The sequence below is a fragment of the Morus notabilis genome, unplaced genomic scaffold (assembly GCF_000414095.1).
Source record: "Morus notabilis unplaced genomic scaffold, ASM41409v2 Scaffold1195, whole genome shotgun sequence".
Taxonomy (NCBI): Eukaryota; Viridiplantae; Streptophyta; class Magnoliopsida; order Rosales; family Moraceae; genus Morus; species Morus notabilis.
Window position 1 is genome coordinate 229,751 of NW_010361025.1, and position 19,688 is coordinate 249,438.

The 19,688-nt window shown below is 36.4% G+C and overlaps 2 protein-coding genes and 1 pseudogene across 3 annotated transcripts; 2 read left to right on the plus strand and 1 right to left on the minus strand.

Annotated features, from left to right (window-relative positions):
- Positions 1-377: 377 nt before the first annotated feature.
- LOC21396294 (DDT domain-containing protein DDB_G0282237) lies at positions 378-5,674 on the minus strand. Of its 2 annotated transcripts, none has more exons than XM_024165635.1 (10): positions 5,574-5,674; positions 4,347-4,525; positions 3,895-4,067; positions 3,210-3,649; positions 2,727-3,128; positions 2,064-2,500; positions 1,599-1,764; positions 1,327-1,488; positions 1,158-1,246; positions 378-870 (listed from the first exon to the last, which is right to left on the minus strand). In XM_024165635.1, the coding sequence occupies exons 2-10, from the start codon at positions 4,457-4,459 to the stop codon at positions 720-722; spliced, it is 2,133 nt and encodes a 710-aa protein (XP_024021403.1). In that variant the 5' UTR covers positions 4,460-4,525; positions 5,574-5,674; the 3' UTR covers positions 378-719. The 2 variants fall into 2 exon arrangements, with proteins under 2 accessions (XP_024021403.1, XP_024021404.1); XM_024165636.1 differs by having other exon boundaries at positions 4,347-4,542.
- Positions 5,675-10,118: 4,444 nt separating this feature from the next.
- Positions 10,119-12,865, plus strand: LOC21396295 (annotated as a pseudogene).
- A 1,998-nt stretch (positions 12,866-14,863) lies between these two features.
- On the plus strand, positions 14,864-17,229 carry LOC21396296 (flavonol synthase/flavanone 3-hydroxylase). The gene is made up of 3 exons (XM_010098126.2): positions 14,864-15,443; positions 15,843-16,170; positions 16,841-17,229. Exons 1-3 carry the CDS (start codon positions 14,977-14,979, stop codon positions 17,051-17,053), a joined length of 1,008 nt encoding a protein of 335 aa, XP_010096428.1. The 5' UTR covers positions 14,864-14,976; the 3' UTR covers positions 17,054-17,229.
- The last annotated feature ends 2,459 nt before the right edge of the window (positions 17,230-19,688 follow it).

Genomic DNA, 19,688 nt, shown 5'->3' on the forward strand with positions numbered 1-19,688 from the left:
AAATCGGGAGGAAAATGAGAAAGGAGCCAAAAAGAAAGAACCAGAGTAGGAAATAAAATGTCAAATGCAACGACGCAACATTTTTCAGTTCTGTTGCTGTTGTTTTTTATCTTGTTATTTTCCTTTTAAGTTATAATCGTCGTCATTTGATATTTGTCCTGTTAGGTGTTGCCGTTTCACATGTGATTTTACCGTTCATCGTCGTTTTTCCCCCCTTAAAAGACGACAATAAAATTTAAAAAACGTGGAAAATTAAGAAACGACGATAGCAAGTATGAGAGCCACAAAAGACCACAATACGTGCAGAAGGCATAACTTAAAAATGACTGAGAAAAGACGACAAAGAAAGTAGAAAAGCAACACGAACAAAATGGGAATAGAACATGTTAATCTTTTTGCTGTCCGCTAGTACATAATGGGAAGATAAGATGAAACACATGAACAAAAATGGTAATGGTAAGTACAGGCATAACTACTTCCACTGCAATCTGAACAATGAATGTCCCCAACAAGAACAACGGTCACAGAAATGAATTGTCAAGCATAAACACATGCTTGTCCTGTATCTCGGGGAATGGACTAGAAAAATGGACCCACCCCTTTATCCACGGCAAGCCGTGCCGCAAAACTCACCGTAGAAAATAGCATGTTAGTGAAAACTGAAGAGGCTGAACTTTATCCGATCTGTTCTGTTAAATGAAATCTCTCGCAAACCCAAATTAGTCTTCCTTCCACTTGTTGACGTACCTTAAGAAAGCATTAGCAGGATTTTCTCTTGGGGGAGCTCTAACTCGCGTTGATCTTCGCACCACGGCCTCCTCCAATGCAATCTCGTGAGTCAAGTCCTTTGTCCTCTTTTGCAGTTCAGATCTGAGAAAAGTCATTGGATTAGAATCAATATTATCCCTCTAATTGTTCTTCCTAGACCAGCATAAAAATTTCCCCAAGGAACTGGCAAATACGTCTCGTAAGTGGTTTGGGGAAAAAAATATATACACGGGCCTATTTATTTTCACAGATTTTGTTGATTTAAATTTTAAAAGTGCCCAGCCTAATAGTAACAATGATAACAATATTAGAATTTATAGCTAGTTAAGCACACAACAAAAGATCTTAAAAGAATTCACTGTCTAGGACATTTCTCAAGGACCATTCACCTTATTCTACTGTAGAAAATTTCCAGCTGCTTTCTCAAAGCCCTCTCTCTCTCACCCTTGCAATTTAGTGAACCCATCAATGCATCAAGCTGTTCCAAACAATGTCACCCGCAGTGAGTGATAAAAAATAAACAAGTCGATAGCATATTGAGGCAACCAAACACAATACCTCTTCCTTGCTACTGTAGTATCCCCACTGCTTGGAATCAGGACTCTCGACAAATATTCTCCCATCACGCCTGAACCACCAATATCTGTTATGATGTCTGTCTTTACCCAAGGAGCTGGTGCGTACAAAACACTTCTCCATCTCCCGTTCATAGTACTCTTTCTGTGTTTCAAGCAGTGTCAAGTGAGATAAACATAGACACATGCATTTTTTTTCCTTTAAAGAAAAAAAAAAGAAAAGAAAAAAGAGCGGAGTCCAGAGAGAACACGCACTCTTTCATCTTTATTTCTTCTCTCTGTTCCTTCTTTTAGGTCATCCTTCAATTTTTTCAGCGGTTCCTTCCTAGAAAGATCTTTTCCATTTTCTGTTGGAGCTTTCCCATTTACGTTATGTTTCTTGGCCATCTTCTTTGATGAGGCCTCTGATTTTTTGCTCTCACTATTTAGATAAGAAGAGAAGTAAGCCACAAACAGAAAGCAATTCCTTAACATTTAAGTTATCATATATTAAAAAAGAACAATGTTATTTATCACCATTAGCAATACAATCAACACAGGTGTGTTGGTATATCAGAACTGCCACAAAGCAATATGGGATCCAACAGTCATACTTTTTGCCATATCACTCTTCTGCTACACGTGCTGATGCATTTCTAGTGGTGATAAATAGCAGTCCTCATAAGTATATATATAGCAGTCCTCATTAATATATATATATATATATATATGAACTCATACCTTTTCCCCATCGCATCGTCTGGTGCATATGGAATGACCTCGCCATTTCTTTTCTTCCCTTTGTCCCCATTCTGCTTTATGTGATAACCATTTGCTGTTGTGGTTTGCATGTCCTTGGAGTCCATCAGTCCATTAACAGCAGACACGGATTTTGATTGTTCTTTCTCTTCTCTTTTCTTCCTGGCTTCCTCCAGAGCCTCCCCCCTTCTTGTTGCCCCCAAGGTCTGTCTTTGTTCAATAACTTCATCCAATTTCTCCCTAAAAATTTCTGTTTCGAGTGCATGATTAATGATTTCCCGGAAAATTCCCAATTTTGCATGAGCATCTAAAAGGCCATAATGCCCCCTCCTAATAGTTGATGTGTGAGCGACTAATTCAGGAATCTCAATCATTTCTAGCAAGTCGCACAAATACTCTGTCCAATTTATTAAAGTCATCTGAACAAACAAGGCAACATCAGAAAATTATTAAACATTCAAGCAAGGAAAAGGAAAAAAAAAAAAAAAAAGGAACCTTGTAGCTGGAAAGAGAATGAAGCAAGGAAAAAGGAGCAGGAAAAAATTTGCAGACTTATATCTTTGTATAACCAATATATGTAAATGTCTGTGTGTGTGTGTGTGTGTGGGCGTATTATATAGAGAGAGAGACAGTCAGATGGTTAACCTTTAACTTCCGATTGCGCTTTTGAACAGCCAAGAAATAGTTGCCACTGTCTTTTATGAGCAAGCGAAGAATAGCGGCATGAGTTTCCACAAGTAGAATCGCGTTGCCATCCTTATGGCAGATAGCATTTTCAAAATCTCCAAGAGAGTAGGGTGACAAGTGCAACAGCCTACCAAAAGATGAACAAAAATCCCAAACCATTAAAAGATCTCCAACACATTCCATGGGAACGTTAAAGTCCCTCGATGGAATGGGTCGATCAGTGAAGACTGGATCATCCGCACCAGGCTGCACTAGAAGGTCATCAATTGGATATTTGATAGGTTCCTCATTTGGCTGATCATCTCCTGCTGAGCCATCAATTTTCTTCCATTTACATTTCCCATTCTCATCTTTTACTTCCTGGACATGATAAAATATTAGACAAATTAATAACACCACAATTTCACCGGTAAAACAGGAAAGTCAAATATGTACAATTACCAAGTCAGTACAATTCTCTCCATCCCTTTTCACTCTCTTCTTGTTGCAGATTATAAGTCCATTCTGCAAGAAAACTTTGCTTCTCAAGTCCTCTGGGACTTCAGTTGAGATTCCGTGATTTTGTGCCAGTTTATCATGAAGGACCCAAGGAGCACTTCTATATGTAGAGTCCCGAATGAAAGATTTAAAAACATTTCTACTAAAAGGAAGCTTCTTTCGAATCAGATCTTCTCCGTTTACTGATGAAGTTTCAACAACTTTCTTATTCCGATCAAGCCATGCTACCTTATATCTAACTGCACCGCCTTCCTCAAGTACTTTCAAAATTCTGCATAAGCGCTCACTATTATCCTTCCTCGCATACAATTCAGCACCCACAAAGATGTAGTCTTGCAACTTCGCAGCTATTGAGTCAGCAAGATCTTTCAATGAAAGCATACCTGCCAGTGCAGGAGGTAGTTGATTTACACAAGAACGCATGAATACTGCAATTACTAGTATCTTATCAACCCATTCACGTGAATCTTAGAAACCGAACCAAATGAATCCAAAGAACCAAAGAGACAAAAGATAACTACTATTATCAAAAGTGAAGAACTTAATTAGTAATTAAAGGACGATCACCATCTTATGGTCAATTTGCATTACTGAGAAGAAATAAATAAAGGAATTGGTAAGTCCTCACTGTATTGGATGATTTTCAGTGCAGGTGCCACTAATTCTTTGGGCAACTGTTGAACCTTTTCCGTAGCACGTTTTTCTGACACCAAAGCCTCTTCATAGGTCAAGTTAGGCTTCCAAGTGACCTTACACGTCCAAACTCTCTGACGATACAAATTAATCCGATTCAAGTACTCACTGATCCATGTTAAGTAAACAAATAGAATCTAATGGCAAGAAGAAGAATAAAATAATCCCTTTTTATTTTAATCTTTATGTCTAAACTACTATTCGAGCAAAAGAAATATTTAAATATATATATATATATATATATATAACAAGCTAATAAAATGGTTCTCTTTGCCCTCACTACCTTTCTCAGAGACTAAAGAAAGAGAGGAGTGAAACTAACACAAAAATTCCAGCCACAAACAAGAGAAAGATAAATAAAGGAGATCTGAAACTACAAAAGGATACTGATAATCCCTAAATATCTCTTTCGTGAAACGAATTTGGTATACTTCCTCGTGAGGCTCCAGGTCCTTAGGCGGTTCTGCCAAGAGAAAAGGACTTCTTTTATACAAGGGCATCCTTTAAGTTAACACGGTCAAGCAGTAACAAAAAGCTCTTGGAGGTCCCAGGTTATAGGCAAGTCACTGCAACACATAAACAACTGCAACACATAAACAACTTCAACAATTTTCACAACAAGGTTCAAAGCGACATGAATCACAGGCATTATAGGAAGCAGCAAAAGCAGAAAATGTCATTCGGCAAAGCATAAAACAATCATCAAAAGCCTTTTATCCTCGAAACTTCCATAGGAAAACCACATTAAGAACACACACGAGACAGCAATATAACAATAGAACAAAGCTCTGGAAGAACAAAGCTCTAGAGGAAAAATAAATAAATAAAACAAAAGCAGAAAAGGAAAACCAAATCCCACAATCCACACAAAGAATTCTTTTGGAGCAAAGCAATTAACCCCCTACTAGTCAATGTCAACAGGATTCGTTTACTCGTTTATGCTTATGCAGAAACCCTAAAACAAGACAACAAAGCAAAAACGCATTCCTTGAACCAAACAATAGCAAAATAGCTTCAAGAGTTTTTGGAGTAAGAGAAAAACCCATTGGCATCAATTTAACCCACAAGTAATTTCTGCAACCACATGCAATTAGAGCAAAACCTAGAAAGGCTATAATAACGCTATAGTTTGAACCCGGAAATGGCTGCCCAATCTTTTGGACAATTCAAACTTCAATTCTCCCTGCCCAGAATTCTTATAAGCCCTGCAGAACTTCATTAAAAATATATATATATATAAATACTACCCAGTTGCGAAAAGCGAAAAATGAAACCCTAGAATGGCGAGTTCGGAGATTCCGAAGCCAATAACACAATCGGGCAGGCACCACAAAATACGGTTAAAGAGTAAGAATATGCGACTCGCATTGGCATAAAGGTTAGAAAACCGGCATTAATGGAGATTGAATGCCCAAAACTGAACCCTAGACGATGAGCTGAAGCAAAAGGAAGAAAGCGCCCAAATCACCGACAATGGACCAAACACGGCGTTGCCGCCACGAGCAGAGAGACGTAGCAATTACTCGGGAACGACAGAAAAAAGAGCGCGAATGTGTTTAGAGAGAGAAAGAACAAAATGCAGAGAGAGAAAGAGAGAAAGTGATTGAATCTTACATAGCAACGAACAGGAGCCGGTGAAGGAGCGCTCGCGAAAACGTAGAGAAGGAAGGCAAAGAGAGGGAAAGAGGAGCGAAGAGCTTCTTCTCTCCTTTGTAATTCTATATTCTCTCTCTATTTTTTTTTTAAATTTTTTTAAGTTCCATATAAATAGTGGACAAAGTTCGCACGTTTTCTCGCTTCTTTGCCACGTGGTGTCCATTTTTGTGGTAAGGTGTGTTTTTTCAAAAAAAAAAAAAAAAAAACATATATGTAATGACTCAAATTTTTAATTTGAGTTTATATGTAATTTTATATGATAATTTTTTATTATAGTAAAAAAATTAGATGTGATTATTTCTGAGAGATTTTTACTGTAACAAAACTCAAATTTTAAACTCAAACCAGTTTAATAAATGAAACTGTAATGTAATATCTATCTTGTCCCTTCCATATTAAAATAAAAAATATATAAAGAGCAAACAAATTCTTATGGTTTAATTTATTTTTTTCAACCCTAAGAAATCTCCAACTTTATATATATATATATATATATATATTGCTTTTTAAAAAAAGGTGAAAACTTACTAGTTCTCTATTTGCATCAATGACGCTCTTTATTTTACTTATTTTATATAGGATGTGTTCATTATGTATGTGAAAGAAAATTATTATAATAAAAAAGTTATATTTAAATTTATATAAGAGAAAATACTATAAAAATATGACTTGAGTCATGAAATGAAGAAGACTATAATTTTCCTTAATTTCTCAAACTACACAGAGGTATTGGTGGATCAAAATGCAATTCTAATTTATATCAATAGAATTTACTAGTGGATCCGATCTATAGTCGGGGTTAGGTTTTCTTGTATCGTGATTTTATTTGAGTCAGTATTAGTGTGTGTATTTCTTTAATTTGAACAACAGTTGCCTTTGAGAAAAAAACTACTGACGCAAATTAACGAGTACTCTTGAACTCGTAATAATTCGAATCAAACAAACAACTTGACCAATAAAGTTATATGAACCTTACCTTAGTAAATCAAAGGGGGCAGTAGTGAGATACAAACTGAGGGCGCATAAACTTGGTTTGAGAGTTCGACAGAGTTTTGATTATGGTAAAATAGTATCTTAATCAGAATCTATAAATTATTTCTTTAGAGAACTGAATTGATAAGGTACATACCAGTTCGTCCTTAATTGATTAGTTACGAATTGATAGGGTGCACTTCCTTGATTAAAGCATCGGCTCCCGTTTTAGGCGAAGCATGGGCTCGAGGAGCCGGAGTTCTCTGACATGGGCTCCGGGCTCCCTCCATTACATGGGCTCGAGGAGGCCCAGCGCCCTTTTGTTGTTGCTTTGAGAATAACTTGTATGGTCATAGTCAATCTGTCACTAATAACTATTATCGTAACAAAAAATACCCTCCAACTACAACAACAGATTTTAAACTTTTATTGTAAAAAGTATCAAGATGGGCACCGAAGATTACCTCCCGATATTAGGGTAGGTGTTAATTGCACTTACATGCCGATATTGCAGTGGATACAAACGGTTATTAACCAATATCCGGTTTCATGATGGCTATGGTGGTTAACCAAGGGTAGGACGGTGGATGACTGACAATTACTGGCTAGTATTTACGGGTTTATTTGGTAATCTAAATATCCTAGCATGGCATGACCAAATACGTAGCTATAATAAGACCAGTGGTGGTACGTGCTCCTCTAAAAAAAAAAAAAAAAAAAAAAAAAAAAAAAAAAAAAAAAAAAACAAGAAGCTATTACATTTACATTGATGTAATTTTATGTCGTTCTTCTATATCCTAGTGTCTATGCCCCCACTCTTCTATCCTTTAGGCTTTCTTAATGGATGTACTCTTCTATGTTTTGGGCTAGACAAATACTCTCTTTGAATACATCAGAATTTTTTATTTCTTACTTTTAATTAATAATTTTTTAATCAAATAAGGTATTAATTAAGAATGATGATGAAAATTTAGATTTATACACTTAAGGATAAATTCTGTAATTTTCTCTCTTTTTCTTTTCCAAGTGTTATTGGGCTTAGTTTGTTGAAAAATACCGTGACATAAGTTTAAACTTTTACTATTTATTCTTAATTAATATCATTTTAGCTAAATAATTATATTAGTAAAGAGTAATTTTTATAATTCTCTCTCTTTTGACATTTGATGTCAATTTATGAATTTTACGATTATGTGTGCTTTTATTAGATTTAAGTATGACTTAATCACTGACACTACATAACATTTTCTATAAAATATGGTTTTCCCATGACATGGCCATAAGTCATTTAAGGCCTGAATAATTGAATATGCGTCATTATCGTCAAGTTTTTTAGTTGTGACTTATGAACTCTTTTTTCTTTTTTTTTTTTTTTTTTTTTTTTTTTTTTTTCAATAGTTGTATGCTGTTTAGTAAAGTAGTGAATAGCAAGGTTTATAATTATCGGTATATAATGCAATACAAAAATACAAAAAACTAGTCAAAGGATATAAGCTAGATTCTCAGAGATCAGTGATGCTTATGGGTTGCTTCACTGAGATGTATTTATCAAATTACAAAGGATCTGCAATCTATGACTGTTATCCCTATGTAGTAAAATGTATTTGTTCTTTTTGGATGTTCAAATTAAAATTATAATAAATACACTACCATGAACTTTCATCATGGTTGTTTTAACATTTTTTGTCCCTCTCGATACGTTTAACATTTCTATGATTCCGCAAATTGAAGTACTTACAATCATCGGAAAAATTAAGTTATTTCTAACTTGACATATTAGGTAACAAGAGGTGAAAAATTTTAAATATTTCAAAAAAGGGAAAATTTTCAGTACGCTTAGCATACCGGTAGACTAAATTTTTTTAACTATTGAATTTTCGTATTTTTTTTTACTTTCACTGATTTTATATAAATTCGACGGATAGAAAACTTAACATACCGATATATTGATATATCGGAGAAGATTCTTAAAAAAATACAAATTTACAAAAACATATAACCGTTATTATAAGTAAAAGAAATGAAAAGGAATATGAGATTGTGGGCATTGATGAGGAATATGCTATCTGTTTTTTTTTTTTTTTTTTTTTTTTTTTTTTTTTTTTTTTTTTTTTTTTTTTTTTTTTTTTTGTTACTCCAAAAATGGATCTAGTGGTATACTTTATGTCCCCTAACCGCTTAAGCTATAGAAGCAATTCTGGGGACTACTACATATGTGGAAAATGTTTGAAACCATCCAACCAATTTTCACTCCTCTTCATCATGTGGGGCCCGCAAAGACCTACTTAATTTTTCACAAAAGGCAGGCAGAACACGCGGGTATGGAGTATCGAACCCTGAAATGATGAGCAAATGAGACTTAACAAAGCCATCTTTACCACTACATTGCGACCCTCAGTGGTAATGCTGTTATATGTTTGTTGTTGCCGTAGACAGTTTTTGTTATTATTGTTGCCAATTACCATTAAACACAACGTGTGCTTATTTACATCATTAAAATTTAAAAGTACATTACTGTTTGCTAATGGAGTCCACTTGTAAATACTAAAGAGACGTTTAATTCATGAGTTCAGAATTATAATTTATTATTATAATTTTTAAAATTTAAATATTTTATAAGAAAAAAATACAATAAAAAATTAAAAATTATAATTCATAACTAAATACGAACTCTAAAAATAAATATCTTATAAATATAGATAGTGACTAGAGGTCCGCAGATTATGGATCTATGGATTTGAATATCGGTCCATCGGTCATATAAATTCCAACTTGCACACAACTTGACTCTAACCATTTCACCGGTAATGTAATAAAGTGTAGTAAAGTAATAGGCCCACCAAAACAAACTTCCTTCAATTTCATTGCCCTGTAATTAAGTTTAGTTGTCTGCTCAAATGCCAGATCAGCAACGAGAAGTCAAAGTTACAAGTCAACTTTTGTGGGTAATTAAAAAAAAAAGAGTAGAAAATTAAACAAGGGAAGAGATTCTGGGTATTCACGTGATTAATTTCTTTCTTTTTTTTTTTTGAAATTTTTTTTTATCTTAATGGCTTTTCTAAGGAAAAAAGAATGACACAACAGAGAACTTATAACTATTTGAGAAGGGCTGACCATTTCTTCGGTTCTTGGAATGAAAACAATAGAGTCAAACGTAAATTACGTAATGCATGGAAAATGGCAAAAAAAAAAAAAAAAAAAAGGGGCATCCTGCTGTCCCCGTGGCTAAAGCTGTAAGGGCATGAGAAAAAGTAAAAAGCTTGTGATTATACAAACTCAGAAAAGCTATGATATTAATTAATTGAAATGATTGATCCATTCCTGGCGTCGGCAGCTAAAGCTTTCTACTTTCTCAAGTCAACGCATTTATCACACGATCGAACTCAACTGCATCTGACTCTGATTTACAACATATCCATCAATCTCTTTTATAATTGATAGACATGCCACGAAATGCATGCTAATAATGGAAACCAATGTTATTAGCTTCTCTAAACCAAACCCAAATCCATTATTAATCTTTACCCAATTATGCAGGGTTCCTTCTTCACCATCTCCATCTTCTTCTGCTCATTTACAGCTTTTCTATTCTTTCCTATCCTCACCTCCTCAGGGCCCATCTCCATCCACTCCATTCTCCCAAACTTCACTGCCTCAAACTACCAATTCATTGACCATGGTGGTGATTTCTTGTTATCCATTAACGCCACTTACAAAGCCTCCATAAGATCCACCTCCAAGTCTCAGTCACACCCTATTTACTACCACCTATGCATCGTCCATGCCGCCTCGTCCACCGTTATTTGGACCGCCAACCGCGCTACCCCGATGTCGGAGTCCTCCACGCTCTTTCTCACCGTCGACGGCCTCGCCATCGCAACCGAGCCTGGCCATGTCGTATGGTCCACTCCTAAACTCTCCTCCAAGGTCGCCGCTCTCCGTCTTCTAGACACCGGTAACCTCGTGTTGGTCGACCAGCGCAACGTCTCTCTCTGGCAGAGTTTCGATTACCCGACGGACACATTAGTCCTCGGACAGCACTTGCTCGTCGGGAAATCACTGGTGAGTTCGAGGTCAGCGGATGATTTATCAACCGGGGATTATCTGCTAACCGTAACGGGTGGCGACGCGTAGTTGCAGTGGAAAGGGACCAGTTATTGGAAGCTCTCCATGGATACCAAGGCTTTCAAGGACTCCAACTCGGTAGTGTCGTTCATGGCGGTGAACGGCACTGGTTTGAATTTGTTGGCAAGTGACGGATCGACGGCTGTGATAAAGGTGATTTTTCTCATGTCGGATTTCAGAATGGTGCAGTTGGATTATGATGGGAGATTAAAGATCAAAAGCTTCATGCACGACAACTTGGTTGAAGAATTCTCAGCACCGTCGGATCTCTGTCAAGTTCCACTAGTCTGCGGCAGACTCGGCTTATGCAGCAGCACCGAATCGTCGACGTCGAGGAGTTGCTCTTGTCCACCTGGTTTAAATTCCAAAACCTCTGAATGTGCTCCCACTAATTGGTCTCTTTCTATACCTCTTTCTTTCTGTAATTCAACTAGTAGTTATAGTACTGGTCATGTTGAACGGAATTCCTCAATTTCCTACTTAGAACTAGGCAGCAACATGGACTACTTTGCGAATGATTTCACTGGTCCTGTTAAGCACAATCTCGATTTATCCGCTTGCCAGGATCTATGCTCGCGAAACTGTTCTTGCTTGGCCGTTTTCCTTGAACTTTCTTCTAATTCTTGCTACATTATCAATGACCAATTAGGCTCCATCAAATCCAACTCTAGGAAAAACCGGTTGGGCTACTTAAAAACCTCAGTAGCTCTATCTTCTAATCATGATGACACAATAACAAATAGCAATCTTAACAGTACTGATGACAAACGCAGTTTCCCAATTGTGGCTTTGGTGCTCTTACCTTGTTTCGGATTGATTGTCATTCTCTGTCTAGTACTCGCGGCGATTCTATGGTTGAGAAGAAACAAGATAATTTCTAGAGGTGCTGCAACTAAAAAGTTAAGCCGTTGGAACTCATCTTCATCGGCGGAGATTGAAGAAATCTCCATCCCCGGCTTACCGGTGAGGTTTGACTATGCTGCGCTCGCGGCAGCCACTGAGAATTTCAAAATCCAAATCGGTAGTGGTGGATTCGGCACAGTCTACAAAGGTACTCTACCCGACAAAACGCTGGTGGCAGTGAAGAAGATAACCAGTCTGGGAATCCGAGGAAAGAAAGAATTTTGTACCGAAATCAGCATAATCGGAAACATCCACCATATTAATCTTGTGAGATTAAAAGGCTTCTGCGCGCAAGGAAGACAACGGTTTCTGGTGTTGGAGTTCATGAACCGGGGCTCATTAGACCGAGCACTTTTTGGTAATGGCGAACCGGTTTTAGAATGGAGAGAGAGGTTCGAAATAGCCCTCGGGACAGCGAGGGGACTCGCGTACTTGCATAATGGGTGTGACCATAGGATCATCCACTGCAACGTGAAGCCGGAGAACATCCTCTTGCACGACAATTCGCAGGTGAAAATCTCCGATTTCGGGCTCTCAAAGCTGCTAAGCCCCGAAGAATCCAGTATCTTCACCACAATGAGAGGCACCAGAGGGTATCTTGCTCCAGAATGGCTGACAAGCTCCTCAATCTCCGACAAGGCCGACGTGTACAGCTACGGAATGGTGTTGTTAGAAATAGTGAGGGGAAAGAAGAACAGCTCGGTGCAAATATTGTGCAGCCAAAATAATAGAAGTAGCACAAGATCATCTTCGTCTTCTTCTTCAGGCGTCGTCCATGGGGCAGTGTATTTTCCGCTGCTGGCGCTCGAAATGCACGAGCAAAGGAGGTATTTGGAGCTTGTGGATCCGCGATTGGAGGGAAGAGTAGAGGAGGAAGAGGTGGAGAAGCTGGTGAAGATTGCATTATGTTGTGTGCAAGAAGACCCTGCGCTGAGGCCGAGCATGGCTAATGCGGTTGGCATGTTGGAAGGTGGATTGCCTGTGGCTGAGCCAAGGATTCAGTCACTGAATTTTCTGAGATTCTACGGCAGGAGATTCGCGGAGGCATCGCAGAACCGTGATGGTGATCATGATGAATTTGTGATGTGGAAGAGTGGTGGTGCAACCAGTACCGGTTCACACAACTCTCTGTCTTACATATCTGCATATCAGCTCTCTGGTCCCAGATAGTCATGTTTTGTTCTTGTTTTATATCCTTATATGTATTTGTGTCCAACTTGAATAGCTAATTAAGTGAATCAGACTTATTTTTATTCCTTTTTTTGTTGTAAGAAATTGTCAATATTCCTAAATTGTGTTTTCATTTGAACAATTTCCTAATATGTTTAACTTTTACCCCTACAAACCGCTCCAAATGATGTAATAAGTAGACGTTGCCATTGTTGGTTTCGGGGACTTTTGATGTAGCAGTGAACCGATCTACAGTCAACTTCACCATTAAGTGTTGCTTTGGTATTTAAAAAAAAAAAAAAGGTTAGCGCGGCAAATAAAGCTTTATTATAGGGTTAATTTCAAATTTAACCGTAGAGGAATACTCATTTTCCTATTTTACCTTTAAACTTTTAAGGGTTACACTACTGGTACTCGAGCTTTACCAATGTTGTACTATTAGTCCCTCCTTAATAGAACCATTAAAAAATAAAAGTAATAAACATGGCACACACATGATACAGATAGGATTGTTAAAAATGCCATTGATAATGTCCTTGGCCAAAATTACATGATTTGGAAATAATAAATTTTGGTATGCTTTCTTTCCCTCAACAATGCAATTAGGGGATTTTAGGGATTTTGCGTTTAAATCAAATAATTTAGGCCAAGGGAATTATCTATGATGTTTTTTTATGACACTAGCCGCATCACGTATGTCTCACATGGTCATTTTATTCATATTTAACAGTGCTATTACGGAGGGACCAATAGTGCATCACTTGTAAAACTCGGGTGCCAATAATTGACATTTGAAAGTTTAAGAGGCAAAGACAGACAATGAGTATTCCTTGATGGCTAAAATTGAAATTAACCTTATGTTATATGTATAAATACATCACACGCATGTATACATATAACAATATTAGAAAAAAAATTCTTTTTTTTCTTTTGTATTTTAATACTTTGAACCCGAAGGAGTAAAGAAAAGTCTCTTTCATTTTCACCGATTCGAGTTTTGTTACAGTAAAAAACTCATATCTAACTTTTGTGCTACAGTAAAAAGCTTTCATTAAAGTCACACCTCAAATCGAATTAAAAACTCGAATCAGCGAACTAAACGGGCCCGTAATATATCAGGACATTCATAGTCATGTTTCAATTAATTAAGTCAAATTTTTTTTCAGTTTTTGCCTTTAGCTGCTTGTTCACAAGAGAATAATATTTGAACTTTATTCCAGCAATACTAATTATCCTTAAAACTTGTATATTTTTTTGGCAACCTCAATGGGCAAGGAAAACAGAAATATGAAGGATTTTTATTTAACCGTGATTGGAATCCAAAATGGAGAGAGGAAAAATCAAGTGGAAAAGTTATAATTAGATAAATGCTGAATTATCATATATATACACGTATATAACATTTATAGTTGCTAACACATGCTCCTTTCACAGATTTTACCCCGGGAAGTTGAGAAAAGTGGCCCAGCCCATCTACGAAGACTCATTGGCCTACATATCCTGGTCTGGGCTGGCACGTTTGGGGAGGCCTCGCTTGAAACTTTAAAGTCGTATACGATTTTTGTCGTCGATTTCCACAAGGAAAAGTTATTTGATTTCTTTCTTGAAATTTATGACAGTTTAAACGCCTCAAATCAACAAGCAATAGCTATATATACATATACATATAACCCGAATAACAGAGGTAATTCAGAGGAAGCATACTTGTGATAATTCAATACATAGGAGTGATTGTTTATAAACAACTTTGCAATTTGTGAAATTTTATTCATGAATAGTTCGATGGAACTTGTTTTGGAAGAGTTTAATGCTTTTTTCTGTCGTTTTTGGGGAAATTATGTGAAAGCAACATTTTCATGAACACGAATGAAGTCTCCTAAGAAATAGATCACGTAACACAAAGACAGCCCACGTAGTGTGCGTGGTTGGTAGTTCTAAATGGTGACTACAAATACACCACGTCCACCCTTCTCCCTCTTCTCCTTTCCCAACCCCCCATCTTCTCTACCATTTATTACTATTATTATCATTTTTTTTTTTTAACTTTTATACCCTTCATTCTAACATTATATAGCTCCCACTCTCAAACCAATCTCCTCAACGTCTCTATTTGTATAAATAACGCTGGATTTCTCATTAAACACAACAAATAAATTAAAGATATCTAGCTAGCTAAGTAGACAACGTAGCTATGGAGGTTGAGAGAGTTCAAGCCATTGCTTCCTTGTCTTTGAGCTCCAATACAATCCCCGCGGAGTTCATCATGCCCGAGACCGAGCAGCCAGCGGCCACCACATTCCGCGGCCCCATTCCCGAGATACCCACCGTCGATTTCAGCGATCCCGACGAGCAAAACCTAGTCCGCCGCGTGGTGGAGGCGAGCAAAGAGTGGGGTTTCTTTCAGGCGTTGAACCACGGCATCCCTGCCGAGGTCATACGAAGGCTGCAGGAGGTGGGGACGGAGTTTTTCCGGCTGCCGCAGGAGGAGAAAGAGTTTTACGCCAAGCCGGTCGATGCCAAGTCCATTGAAGGGTACGGGACAAAGCTCCAAAAGGACCAGAATGGAAAGAAATCATGGGCTGATCATCTCTTCCACAAGATATGGCCTCCCTCTCGCATCAACTACCAATTTTGGCCCAAAAATTCACCCACTTACAGGTTGATCAATCTTTTTTTCAATATATATATATACACACACACATCCATGCAACTTATTGATATTCCATCCCTCTATCCATGATGCATAATTATATATATATATATATATGTATGTATGTATGTATGTATATATTCTCATGGTGCAAGGTTTTAGTTGTAACTTTCTAATATTATGGGTTTAATCCAAATAAACCAAAAAAATATCAAGCTTAATTAAAAATTGAATATAGAGTGAAAACTGAAAAGTATGTTGAACTGAAGTTGACGAAAAATGTGACAGTTTAAAAATATGTTTAACTGAACTTGGTGAAAAATGTAACGGTAGTTTTTTCCCCCTTGTAAGTGTATATATAGGCAGATGTTAAGATAATATATAATGTATGATATTAATGTTGTTAGAGAGGCAAACGAGGAATACGCAAAGCATGTAAGAGAGGTGGCGGATAAGGTGTTCAGGAGTCTGTCGATAGGGTTAGGAATGGAAGCCCACATTCTCAAAGAGGCAGTGGGAGGGGAGGAGTTAGAGTACATGATGAAGATCAATTACTATCCGACGTGTCCGCGGCCCGATCTCGCACTCGGAGTTCCGCCGCACACTGACTTGTCGTCGCTAACAATTCTGGTTCCGAACGAGGTTCCTGGTCTTCAAGTTCTCAAAGACAATCACTGGATCGACGCTAAATACATTCCTAATGCGCTTATCATTCACATTGGCGATCAAATTGAGGTACGTACTACTTATTAGCCTAACTAATTTCTTTTATTTTTACTAAACTCACCACATACAAATACAACCATCTTGCTTATTAAGCATGACTGAGTTAGTCTATATTAATTCTAATTTCTACACCTACCTCCTAAATTGTTTCAAGAACTGATATTTATCTTTAGTACAGAATATTAGAACGAGAAAACAAAGGGGGGACGGTTGAAAATACCGCGACGATATATATTATGATTTTTTTTTTCAATGAAAAAGAAAGTAATTAATTTGATTGACACGTGTACTTATTCAAATTTTGTTGTACTTGCGTGGAAATTAGGTAGATGAGATTAATGACAATTAATTAATGGAACTTGGTCCATCAGTTTCAATATCTTTCTCAATAAATAACTAGGCATATTTACATGGATATATGCGGTTAAAACAATTAACTTTAATTGATGGTAAAATTACTCTAAGCATTTTGAGTTTTGGTTTTGCCCCACTAATTAAAGGAATCTATAGTTTGTAATAAAAACACTGATTATATGAACTCGGCTTAATTTTAAGAGTAGATGATCAGATTGTTTAAGGTTACATACACAATAAAACTAAGTAAATATACACACACATACATACATATATATATATATATACATATATATAATAGTTATGACATGTGGATTGCATGTAGATTGCAAGCAATGGGTACTACAAGAGCGTGCTGCACAGAACGACAGTGGATAAGGAAAAGGCAAGGATGTCATGGCCTGTATTCTTAGAGCCACCGCCTGAGTGTGTGGTAGGACCCATACCCCAGCTTCTCAACGACCAAAACCCTCCAAAATACAAGTCTAAGATGTTCAAGGACTACGCCTACTGCAAGCTCAACAAGCTTCCCCAGTGATCCATCCATCCATGCATGTCTTTTAATTGCCTATATTAATATATTAACGCACTACTATTGCTTCTCTAATATTTACTTAGTTTGTTAATTTTCTCAATATATATGATTCCCGTATCTGTGTTATTGCTCATATATTGTAATTGTAACAATTGAAAGGTCCGTTTTGGTTCGGTTGCCATCTATAACTTGTTACTTAAACGGAGAAGAAGGATATACTAAAAGTAATTTTATTACCACCTTTAAAACATTTCTCCTCTTTCTTTACTTGCTTAGGATACAAACACAATAAAAATTGATGACTAGTAAAAGATTCAAGAATTGCTATTGCTACCGGATGTATTAGCCAGATTTGCAAGACTTTTTTGTTAAATGAGTTGCTACAATTATTTCACCGGTTATATCGTTAAGATGACATGACATTGAGTATTTACGATGACATTTAGCGATTAAGTCATCGCAAAAGATGCAGAATTAGCTAACGTGGCTTATATGTTTTGCGACCACATTTGTCGTCACAAATAATATTGTAATATTTTAATTATTTTTTCTCATTTTAATAATTAATGTTGTATATTATTATATATTTAAACCCAATATTAAATATAATTCATGATATTATAATAATAAAGAAGAATTAAATAAAAAGAAATAAAAAATAAAAAATGGAAATAAAAATTATTATTGTAAAAAGTAATTAATAAAATAAAATAAAATGAAAATGTAATTATAGTAGAAATGTACATAAATAAAAATTGTTACATTAATAAAAATATAATCTCCTAAATTAGCAGCATCACTAGAATTATCGTTGTTATCATTGGAAGGATTCGGAGGCGGATGATCTAGTCAGACATACGACACAAGAAGAGTAACCGCTAGGAAAGTCATGTTCGGGTGCATTTGAGTGATGAAGTCCTGCATCATTCTGATGCTCTCATACAACTGAAGGTTTTGTTGGTAACTCTATTGCAACTTGCAAGTATTCTTCTACGTGTGGATCTGAACGTGCTGTAGAAGATCTTGCTAAGCGTGAGCCAGATGACGACGCATCCCCTCGATAAACTTTTTATGGGAGTATGCGACCCACTCCAGTCTTGTGTCCTCTACGGGTGCCCAGAAACTGCTCCATAATATCCTCCTCGTTAACTGCTCATGCCGCAGATGATCTAGAAGTAGCAGACTGCGTCTGGATCTGCGTTTCTCTTTCTCCCTCCATCCGATGCTACAAATGTTATAAGAAAAATAATTAAATACATAATGCGATTTAAATAAAAAAATATAAGTAAACATTACGAGTATACTTACAAAAGTCTGCTCAGCTTGGGGATTAACCCAAGTATCCCCACGATGATGCATGTCCCCCTAGTTATCGATGACAGACATCGGCTGTTGTGTCCCTGTGGTAGACTGTATAGTAGTTTAAATGTATATGAATATAGTGTAATCGATTACCAAATTAACATTTATATTGAATAAATTATTAACGAATACTTACTTTCTTCTCGCGATGTTGGGAGTATGACATCCGACCATGAAAACTTGATCACTTTTTGTCGTTACGATTAAGTTTATTGATTCCTGACTTTTTCTATTTATGCTTACATTCAGCATTAGTAAAATTAACCTTTATTATATATAATAAAACAACATATAAAAGAGATCTAATTACCTGAAACTTGTCGGACATGAATCTATCGCATAAACGACCCCAGTGATCTGGATTCTTGAGGTTTTTGAGAGGGTGAGCCCTAACTGCACTCTCATTTTCTGAACCACCAAGATCTTTGAAATAGTCATGGAGGTCACTTTTTCAATCCTTATAACATTTTGTGGCTTCCATGTCGGCCACAGACCTAATTATACCATCGTCGCGGTCATAATTGAGGTTGAACCATTCCTATAATACAATATAAACATGTTAAATGATTTTATTATATTGAAATTTAGATTAAATTAAAAAACAATGAAGTTGAATAATTTATACCAGCAGGCACTGCTGAATCTTTCTCTTATGATGGATGTTCACGTCCTTCCATGTATCGTAGAAAGGCTTATAGACATCCCTATCATGGATTCCAACGGCACTATCGAACCAAGTGTCGTAGTTTTCAATTACCTTCCAAGTACCTCCATGTTCTTCAAACATGGGGGTGATCTTTCCTTCCTTTGCCACTCTGACTGCGATTTCGTGACCTTTAGCCTTCCCTCAAACTCCACGACGTTGTCGAGGTGCGACTTCAGGTGTTGTAGAATGAAATATATTTAGTGATCATATAATATTGATGTAATTAATTTAACAAATTTATAATTATGTTCTAATATACCAGACTCACAGTGTGATGGCAACCTATAAGGATCGGGTGGAGGCTGCGCTCTCCCTGAAGAGCCAGCACATGTTATGAAGTTTTATCAAATTTTATGAAAATTAACACAAATTATTTTGTAATATGTCTTTAACATTCTATTAACTATTTTATAATATTTATTTTTTAATTTTTTTAATTAGTAATATAATACTAATTAAAATTTCCATCTAAATTTTTTAATCATCATATATATAATTCATTATTTTTAACTTCTTAATATTTTCATAGATCGCATATTTTTTAATCATCATCAAATAAATTTCATACAA

Excerpts from the sequence above, each read along its gene's own strand:
- LOC21396296 (XM_010098126.2), top strand. The coding sequence starts at position 14,977 with ATGGAGGTTGAGAGAGTTCAAGCCATTGCTTCCTTGTCTTTGAGCTCC. Across the intron at positions 15,444-15,842 it reads AAAAATTCACCCACTTACAG|AGAGGCAAACGAGGAATACG; the intron begins GTTGATCAATCT and ends TAATGTTGTTAG. Across the intron at positions 16,171-16,840 it reads ACATTGGCGATCAAATTGAG|ATTGCAAGCAATGGGTACTA; the intron begins GTACGTACTACT and ends GATTGCATGTAG.
- LOC21396294 (XM_024165635.1), bottom strand. The coding sequence starts at position 4,459 with ATGCCCTTGTATAAAAGAAGTCCTTTTCTCTTGGCAGAACCGCCTAAG. Across the intron at positions 4,068-4,346 it reads GAGATATTTAGGGATTATCA|TGAGTACTTGAATCGGATTA; the intron begins GTATCCTTTTGT and ends AACATGGATCAG. Across the intron at positions 2,501-2,726 it reads AGCGCAATCGGAAGTTAAAG|ATGACTTTAATAAATTGGAC; the intron begins GTTAACCATCTG and ends TTGTTTGTTCAG.